Below are 10,325 nucleotides of genomic sequence, written 5' to 3'. Positions count from 1 at the left end.
ACTCACAATGTCATCTTCTCCGTTCCAAGCAACAGGTTAAATTTCTTTCAGCAGGATTCATGGTTTTAAAATAAAAAGGAGCAGAAGGCATGTATGAAGGGTGGGTGTATATGCAGGATGTATATGAAGTACCTGTAAAGTCTGGAAGGAAATGAGTGAGATGAAGAAAAAAAAGAGGCTATTTGAAATGCAAGCTAGTAATTTGGCTTCTAAACCCATGTGAAATTATAAGTAATGTTTACTGTTGCCAGTTGGTGAATACTGAGATGTGTGGTTTTTACTTGCATGCAAAGCTATTGGTTGTGGGTGAAGTACTTAGACAAAAACATTCAATCATCCGTGTGGGTATTCCACCAAAAATAAACCCAAACAATCACTGACGTATTACAAAAGCTCTTTTTTTCCGTGGAGACAAACATTCAGTTGCTGCTGCTATTCATGAACTCTAGAGCAGTAGAAGCCTCCTCTTTAACTTGCCTGAAACAATAATCCTTCATTTTAGAAAGTAACAGTAATGTCTTTGAAACTGAAGAACCAGTGTTTCTATAGTTTTCATGAAAATATAGTATATGGTGTACACTTACAGGGATATGGATCAGTGATAACTATTACTTGCCAAGTTATTGTGAACCAAAAAAAGCTGCATAGACAAGAGCTAAAGGTAAAGGTGAGGGAACTTTTCTTAAATTTAAAAAAATTAAAGTGGGCTTAAACATTAGTCAGAGAAAAACATTTTGCAGTGATTATCAAAGGTTAGTAAAGTCTTATTTTTCCTCCATTTTTCCAGAGAGCTTCACAAAGATTTTTTGAATTGTACTCCATTATGAAAGTAACTGCTACTTTGTTATCAAAATGCTGATAAACATTTTTATTACAGAAGGCCAGACACTATCACTACTTGAAATTCTCCAAATTGTTTCCACTGTGAGCAAATTCAGTCTTGATGTGAGTCACATCTGCTTAAAAGTGAATAGCAGTTGCTTCTACTTTATATCAGCATCAAATTTCACCAACAATTTCAAATTTTAAAAATGATCTTAAATCCCAGGATTTGGATAGTTTTTTGTAAGTGACTTTAAATCTGGAAGTACTATTTATTTATTTAGTACTAAATATTTAGGAAATACTAAAATGAAAGCATTCAGCTTTAATGGTTTCTGGTGGAAATAGAGACTTTTTTTTTTCAGATATAAATGTCTCATGAACTAAAAAAAGTCTCTATATAGAGTTTTTCTACATATGGAGAAAAAAATAGTGATCACGTGTGAACAGTTTCTCATGCAGCGAGTGCGGATGAGTGGAGGGCCGTGGGACAGGCCCCCTGCACGGGTCGCAGGCGTAGCTTGGCCCTGATGTATTAAGAATTGATTGCATGTTTAGCAATGCAGCTGTAGCTGCACAGCACAGGGGTGTCAGTCACACCACTGCTCCTGGCGGCTGCCAGTCCTTCACAGCACAAGCTGCTGCAGCCGTTCTGGCCGGCACTGATGGATTAGTGGGGGGAAATGTTTATAGAAAGGTTCAGGTTTCCTGAGTGAGTGGAATGAAACCCCCCTCAGCAATGATCAGCAAGCTCATGTCATGGAGCAGTTTGAAGCAGCCTGACTGGCAGGAACGCAGAAGTCTTTTCAAAAAGGAAACTTGACAAGTGAGCAGTTCTGGGGAACAGCAAGACGTGTTTTCAAATAAAAGATGTGGCTCTTCCAGAGAGGCAGCATGAATGGGGCTAGCTCTTAAAAGAACTTTTAAATCAGTAGTTCATACACTATAAAAGGTTAAGTTTGAGAGCACAGTGTCCAAATAAAACAGTAGCCTCAAAGTGGAACTATTACACACTATGCTTAGTAAATTAAATAATGTTGCAGTGAACCACCACTCCTGTGATGGCATCTAGCTAAGGCATCTTAGATCTAACTCTGTTCCTTAACTTAAATTTTAGTATTGGCATAATTGAAGGTACAGGAAGTGTGATGAATGCAGACAGTAGGCTGAAATCCTTGTGAAAGAAATGCTGTGAAGTATCATCATTTCACAGGTGTACAATTCTGTTTGTTGGGGCACTTTCCGTGACTGTAGCAACACAGCTTGAGATCTAAACATTCATTCCAATTTAAAAATTAAATAAAACAGACCATTCCACTGAAGCTTTCAGATGACTGTGATAAGAAATAATGTAGGCTTCAGGCTAGCTGTTAAAGTAAAATTCACTGGAACAAAATTGCAGAGAGCAAAGGTGCTGTGGGAGAAAAAGCACCAGTTCATGATACTGCCCGTTGAGAGCCATTAAAAAGGACCTAGTCCTTAGTCCTTAGTGTTTCCCTTACTACACTCCACCCGTCAAAGTGAGGACTTAATTTACAGCACTTGTAGCACCCTCCAGTTCTCAATCTTAAAGTCTTTTTGGAATGGGAAGAGAGTATTATCCTTATTTTCTAGATAAGGGAACTGGTTTATCAGCTTGCCCTCAGCTAGAAGCAGAGACTGGAAGAAAACTTGGCTAGGATGCAAGTACCTCAAATCAGGGCAGACATTTGAAACCGGCTGTCTCAAAATGTGCTCTCCTGTTGTGAGGGGCTGGTAATCAGAACACTTTCAAGCCACAGCTGAGTTTCCAGTCTGCATTCATAGAAAAGTCTCTTGCATTATCCATAACAAAGTGGGAGACGCCATTATTCAGTGCTTCCCCCATTCTAAAACCTGTGAAGTATTCAAAGATGGAAAGAACGTCATTAGAGCCCTCGTATTAAAAATTATTTATTTAGTGATCTGTACATGGGGTGAAGCAGGGCCTCATACAGACCTTCAAAAAAAATCAAGTAAAAACATAAATACATATTTTCTTACAAAACTGAGATTTACAAAATATACATACTGCACTTGTCTGACACACTTGGTTTTTTTCTTCCACGTGCACATTATAAAAGACAAACCAAGCCCTGCGAGTCTGACATCAGATCTACTGAAGGATTTGGCTGATAGGCCCATTCCTCATGCTCAGACTACTGGTATGCCCTCAGACAGCAGCAGTCTGCCCCCTCACCCTGAACAGGTTTTTTCTTTTTAAAGTTTCATTCTAGACACTTTCCCCCAAAAAACATGAAGAGCAGCTATAGGGTGGAGACTTGCTAAAAATCCAGAATGTCCTATTTTGTCCTTAGGCAAGAATATACACACACACATATAAAAACAACCCTTCAGTGAATATAAAGGTAAAGTAGTATGCAAAAAATAAAATACGAACAAGTCAACATAAAAATTTTCAGAATAGAAAAATCTGTCACATTTCAAAAAGAATGCATTTGATGATAAATTTTTGAATGCTTTTCCTTCCAAGACGTGATCACTGGAAACTTAACCAGCTGCACTTTAGCAGAAATGAGAAGGTTCCTCACTTGCAGTAACTGCTTGATTTTAAACCCCAACCCCAGCCCCCCCACCTGCACCAAGAATCATTGCCATGCAGCTCAGGGAACCTGAGGAGCAGGCAAAGGGTCCATCGTGAGCCAAAACGATTCCTCCTGTCCCCAGAATCCGGCTGTGTATTGACTTTTTCTGCAGTGAGCTCACTGCAAAGCAGGAAATAAACCAGGTTTATGGGAAGAAAAAAATCCTATCTTTACATTACATATTTTAATGGCTCTTGTTTTGGCAGGTGCTCTCGGGTAAGCTCTTCTTGCCCTCTAAATCTTGCATTTCCTTCAGCTTAGAAAAGTGACCCATATTGAACGGTAGGAAAACATCCTGCCTCCTCCTTTTTTTCATAAAAGGAATGTTTATTTCTGCGAGCTCCTCACATCCAAGGGTGAACCTCAACGACTTCTTTTTGTTAGTTTGCCCATAAAAACCGATCCCATGCTTATGCCTTTCTACATAGAAAACACTTTTGTTTCCCCCTTTGTCTCCTAGAACAAAGGCAAGGGGGAAAAGCCTTCTGCTGAAAAGCAACAAGTCATTTCTTTTCAGGGTGTGGAATAGCAACCCCCTCCTTCCCCACAGCAGCAAGAACAGATCGAGGGCCAAATTTTCACTTTAAAACAATTACACCATGTATCACTGAGGTAAAAAGGAACTTGTGAGCTGACAGAACAGAGGCATCTCCCCAGCACACGATCGGGCTGTAGCCGGCTGTGCAGTACTCACGTGATGGCTCCGCCGAGCTGGAAGGAGCAGGCAGCGAGCTCAGGCTCGGCAGGAACCCTGCCCACGCTGCAGTTCGGCCCCGGCAATTCAGGGAGCATTTGGCTACTCCTCGGCAGGGGTGGCTCAACACATCTGGCTTCCCCTCCCTCTTGTCCAAAGCAAGGCAGGATGATTTTAGTTGGGTTGGGGCTTCTTTTCCTCGACAGGAGTAGCAGGAGAGAAATAATAAGGAGACTTTTGGGAGAAGGATTCTCCTGTCCCAGCAGCGGCCTCTTTTTCTGTCCTCTCCCACTTAGCTGGTCATAAGCACCACTGCACATAATTTGACTGATTTTTTACGCATTGATTATTTTTTTTTTCAAACCTTCCTTGAGGAAGAAAAAGTTTAGAAAAGCCTCCCTTCCTCCCTCTTCAGGGAATCATTGCCTGATATACTCCTATGCTGAGTATCCGTCTCCTCTGCCTCCTCTGCGTGTATGCATGTGTGAGTGTGTGTGTGCCAGAGGGGACAGGGGGGTCTCATACTGCCGTCTCGCCTTTGCTGCCGGTACTGAGTCTGTGGTAGAAGCGCCGCCAGGACTGAAGGGTTTTGCCAGACCAAATCCAGAAGCCAGTTGTGATCCCAACAATCATGGTCATGAGGTACTTGATCATGAAGACAGTGAAGTCTGGGCTCATAGGGGCAAAGTGGCTGGGACAGGGCACAGCATACGTTTTGCAGGTCTGGAGGAGCCACGTCTTCTCCCAGGTGCCACGGAAGGCCTGCTCGTAGAAGTAACACGCCAGAACAATGGTGGCAGGCACCGTGTAGAGGACACTGAAGACACCAATGCGCACCATCAGCTTCTCTAGTTTCTCCGTCTTGGTGCCATCGTGCTTCATGATGGTGCGGATGCGAAACAAGGACACGAAACCAGCCAGCAAGAAGGAAGTGCCAATGAAGAGATACACAAACAAGGGTGCCAGCACAAAACCCCTCAGTGAGTCCACACTGTAGATACCTACATAACACACCCCACTGAGTACGTCCCCATCCACCTGCCCCATGGCCAAGATGGTGATGGTTTTGACAGCGGGCACAGCCCAGGCAGCCAGATGAAAATACTGGGAGTTGGCCTCAATGGCCTCATGGCCCCACTTCATGCCAGCAGCCAGGAACCAAGTGAGGGACAGGATAACCCACCAGATGGAGCTGGCCATGCCGAAGAAGTAAAGGATCATGAAGAGGATGGTGCAGCCTTCTTTCTTGGTGCCTTGGGCCACAGTGCGGTAGCCATCCTCAGAGAAGCGCTCTAGACATACCACCCGCTCCTCCAGCAAGAAACCTGCTGCGTAGGCCACTGCCACCATGAAGTAGCAGCCCGAGAGGAAGATGATGGGCCTCTCCGGGTAACTGAAACGACGCATGTCTACCAGGTAGGTGAGCACGGTGAAGAGGGTGGAGGCACAGCAAAGCACGGACCACACACCCACCCACAGCCGGGCAAATCGCACCTCTGCCTCCTTGAAGTACATGAGCCCATTGGGCCGGGCTGGCTCACAGGGGGCTCCACAGTCTCGCTCCCCCAGGAACCGATAGCCCAAGTAAGAGGGCACTTTGAGCTGCCGGGGGCAAGAGAAGGAGAAGCCAGAGGGTGGCTGTGGCGGGGTAAGAAAGTCAGGGAGGTAGCCAGCAGTGGGGTGGGCAGTGACCCCCCGACCCGCCGCACCACCGGGTCCTGGTGGGGCATCCGACGTATTCTGCCCCACGCAGATCTCACCCGCACCGTGAACAGGGAAGTTCTCGCAGCGGAGCCGCTCTGGCCACTGGAAGCCGAACTTGTTCATGAGGGCCTCGCAGCCCTGACGGGCCCGCTCGCAGAGGGAGCGGCAGGGAGGGATGGCTTGCTCCAGCACGGTGCACACCGGCGCGTACATGGAGCAGAGAAAGAACTTCAGCTCGGGCGAGCACTGCACCTTGACCAGCGGGTAGAACTGGTGCACCTCCAGCCCTGCGTCCTCCTGGTTGGTGTGGCCCAGCAGGTTGGGCAGGATGGTCTGGTTGTAGGCAATATCCGTGCAGAGCGGGATGGAGATGGGCTGGCAGAAACCGTGGTCCGGCACGGAGATGCCCTTCTCGCCGTGGTACTGCTGTGCCGTGGCACCCGCGGGGGTCCCCAGCAGAGCGGCCAGCAGCGCGGCCAGCCCCAGCAAGGGGCAGCCGGCGGCGGCCGCTCCGCCGCATTCTCCTGCAGCCCGCATCGCCGGGGCGGCCGGGGGCCCGGGAACCTCGGGGAGTCTTTCAGAGCCGGCCGGCGCGGTGCCCCAGGGGCATCAGCGACCAGAGGGCAGCGGCGGGACCCCTTCGGTGGGGCAGGAGCGCGGCGACGGGAGGAAAGCGGCTCCGCGCCGGACCTCCACGACTTTCTTCCTCGGCTCCGACGCGGCAGCGCTCACGGAGTGGTGACGGCGCTTCTCTCGGCTCAAAGTTTCCGGAGCTGCTCTCCCCGGAGAAGGCGGCGGCGGCAGCAGCGATGCAGGAGACGCGCGCGTAGCCCGGTGACGGCTCTGGCCAGCTCCGCGCAGGGTCCCGCGGCGGCGGCGAGGCGGAGGCGCTGCTCCCTTGCACGACTGCACGGCCCCAGGGATTTAGGTTACGGCTAAATGGATTATTACCGCGCCCGGCTGAGCCGTGTATTTTACTTCGGGGCTTAAATAACTTTCAAAATCCAATTACTGCGCGATCCTCCCCGCGGCTTGGCCGAGCTCCGCTCCCGACGGACACCGCTGCGGGCTGTGCGTCCGGGGTAGCCGCGCGCCTCCCGCCTCGGCTCGCTCCGTTCCGCTCCGCCCGCGGCCCCGCCGACAGCACCCGCTCGGCGGCTCCCGGCCCGGCACACAAAAACGGCGCAGCTCCGCGCCGGCCCCGCCCCCGCCGCCGGCCCCATTCACAAACCGCGCCGGGGGCGGGGCCCCGCTGTGCCCGCCCGCCAATCCGCGCTGGGGGGCGGGGCCGAGAGGGGGGAAGGGAGGGGGAGGAGCTCGCGCCGCGGGGAAAAAAGTTGGGAACAACTTTTCCCATCCCCGCCGGGCCGGGCCGGGAGGAGCCGCCCGCGGCTCCCACCCCCCGCACTGCCCGGCACAGCCGGGAAGGCGCGGGGGGGCGGAGGGCCAGGCAGCTCGCTCAGGGTGGCCCGAGCAAACTAAAATTAACTGGCTGCTCTCTGAGCTGGCTTTGAAAACGCGAACAGCTGCCTGTGCCCGGAGTTATTAAAAAGGAAGAAAAAAAAATAGAGTAAGGGAAAAAAAATCCCAAACCTAGCGCCCGGGTACATTTGCAGAATGATCCTATTGCGTAGTTGGGATGTTCGTGTCTGTCCGCCGTCGCTTCCCCAGCGTGGGGGGTTTGATTTGTTATCGCACCATGACCGTTGCTTTTTGCTGGCAGAATAAACGCTTTATTCATGCAGATCTAAGCCCTAGCTGGAGGAAGGCAGCTTTTTTTGAAATAGTCCAGTTTTACCTAAGCCAAGAGGAGAAATTTTAAATCCCCATTTGCACTGCGACGATTCCTTAAGAGACTCAAAGAGTGAAAAACCAGGAGCTCCTCTGTGAAAGCACCCTGCGTGCAGGAGAGAAAATGGCATGGGTGGGGAAGGGCCCTGTTACTGGCCTGCTAGGCCAAGCAGATCTAGAACTAGACACCAGCATCCATTTGCTAAGGACAGGAATGTGGGGTTCATAGCTGTTCATAGCTGTGTTTTGAGGTGCACTGCCAAAGCACAGGGAGCTGGGACCATGCAGTCACTGTGCAGGCAGAGCATGTCCACGGCAGCACAGAAGGGATGTGCTTCACCAAAGCTCTGCAACAAGGCCTGCTTCTGCTTCACTGGCCCATGAGAGTTTGTGCTCACAGACAGGCTTAAGCCAAGTATTATTCTACTTACCCCATCCTTCCCTTTGAGGACAGAGGTCCCTCTGAACTGCAGTACTCAAATTCTTACTTTTACTCCTTTGCTCGGGATTGTGCTTCTGTTAGCAGCTAAGCAAAGACACCAATCCTTACCATCCTCCAGGGCAGTTAAAGAGAGCAGGGCTTGGCTCAGGGAGCTCCAACAGCAATTGTTGAACAAATGTTTTCCATATCCTCTACTGCTCATGAACAATGTGTCCTCATGCCAATAAGACCATAGCGTTGCAGCTTTTGTTACATTTCTTAAGAGAAGCTGATGGTTATAAACAGGCTTTTTACTCCTCTTAATGGAGATGTTTTTAAAAATAATACTGCGAGTATAAAAAAAATATATATGGGAAGGACTATCTAGTCATGGCTGCAGCAGTTCCTTCTGGAAAATAAATGTCTTTTCTAATTTCTCAGTTAGTTGTTTGAGAGTGCCTTAGAGGAACTTCACTTTTACAATTTTTTAAGGATTTTTATCTAAATTCCTTGTTTTTCTACTACTAGTAACTAAGAAGGTCTTTGTGATACTCTTCACCTAAATAACCACCCATGGGACAAATTTACATTAATCTGTCTACTCTCTTGTTTGGGTTTTGGCCACTAATAGCTTTCAATAAAATTATTCTTTCACAGTTTTGTTTCGGGGTTTTTTTGGGTTGGTTGGGGTTTTTGTTTTTGTTTTAGGTTTGGTTCTTTGTGTGTGTGTGTTTGTTTGGAGTTTTTTAATTTGGTTTGATTTGGTTTGTTTGGGGGGGAGCGGTCTGCATTCCCCCTTCCCCCCCCCCCCATTCTGTAATAATCACCTTAAAGCCTCCTTTTTTCAGTTTGGTTTGTATGACTGTCTTCATCTGCAAAGCACTTTGTGATATTCACTATGAAAAACATTCGATGACGTGAGATGTTTCACTGGCAGACAATGACAATGCAGAGAAGGTAAACCAACCTCAAACTTTTTTGCCCCGTGGATTGCTAATTCTGATTTCTGTATGTAAAGAAACAAGTTCAGAGCTCTTGTATAGCAAGAAACTCCCTCTTGGCAATGGGGAGACAGTGACAGGAACTATTCAGAGTTAGTCTGGTCAAATCAAGGGGCAGGGCTTTAGCTGGACATTTATTTAAAAGGGCAAATAGTATCAGTGGCTCCCCTAATTTTCTACTGGTCCCATTTGTTAGAGTCATTCATCCAAACCATGGAATGAACAAAAAGATAACTGGGATCTCTGATACATGCTGTAAAAGGATCCTTTATACTTAGGAATATAATGTAGAATCAAAGTGAAGCAGAAGCGCGGGGAAAAAGTGAAAAGAAGAAAGGAAGAAGGATTATGTCCTAGATTATTTCTTAGGGAGAGAAGAGAGTAAATTTACCACTCTGGAATGATGCTGCTAGGTCATCCCAGATGGCAGGAATGTGCAACAGGATTTACTGAGATGGATGAAAAAAGTCTCTTGGGTATGTTACCAAATTCTAAGATCTTTTTTCTATTTAGATCCACTGGGAGATGGGAAACAATCACTGAGAGAAGCAATGGCTGTTGCCTCAAAATAGCACACTGTGGTGTTAGAAAATCTCAGATTCCTAAATCAGTCTTAGACATCCTGACAGCTTTCAGGGGACAATAAAGAGAAGGAAAAGAAAGGAAAAAAAAAAAAAGGAAAAAAAAGCAGCAGCAAAATTCATGATTCTGGAACACAGGTTAGTCCAAGGAATCCAGAACCTCTGTAATTACCATCAGCTATAGTTCAAACGGCAGCCTGTAAAATTACTTAAATTTCCTCACAACAGGAGGGATCCTCATCAGCACAGTAAGCACAGCAGCCACGTTATCAGTCACCCAGAACAAATGCACTGCACAAGACTTTGCAGCATCTGACAAGTTGTCTATTGCAACCACGGAGCTGTACAAAAGGTTTTCTGTAAAAATCTCCTAACTGCTAATGTTCTCACTGCATGATCAGCATGGACACTCGTGGACAGTAGTAAACCTTCACAAGCAAAGTCCTGGCAAGTCCTAGATTCCAGAATAAATTGACAGTCTCCGCTGTTGATACAAGCTCTGGAGCTGCCTGACTAGACTGCTGTGTATAGGGAGGAATTATTAGGAAGAAACAATTATCTATCTTTTTACTAATTTAAAAATAAATCCAGTTCAACTTCCAAGCTAAGGAAGCTAAGTCAAAGTGAGGAGTGGCATCCCTACGTGATGTCTTTTCTTGCTGTTTTAAAGCTGCCTTAGATGGTGCC

At 47.4% G+C, this 10,325-nt stretch overlaps 1 protein-coding gene across 1 annotated transcript; it reads right to left on the bottom strand.

The window, feature by feature from the left end:
- Nucleotides 1–2,738: 2,738 nt before the first annotated feature.
- Nucleotides 2,739–7,035, bottom strand: FZD7 (frizzled class receptor 7). Its single transcript, XM_023930836.2, has one exon. The coding sequence runs from the start codon at nt 6,379–6,381 to the stop codon at nt 4,660–4,662; it is 1,722 nt and encodes a 573-aa protein (XP_023786604.1). The 5' UTR covers nt 6,382–7,035; the 3' UTR covers nt 2,739–4,659.
- Nucleotides 7,036–10,325: the final 3,290 nt, after the last annotated feature.

The sequence above is a fragment of the Cyanistes caeruleus genome, chromosome 7 (genome assembly GCF_971803275.1).
Source record: "Cyanistes caeruleus chromosome 7, bCyaCae1.hap1.1, whole genome shotgun sequence".
Lineage (NCBI taxonomy): Eukaryota > Metazoa > Chordata > Aves > Passeriformes > Paridae > Cyanistes > Cyanistes caeruleus.
Note: the sequence above shows the minus strand (reverse complement) of the source record. Positions and strands in the feature narration are given on the sequence as shown.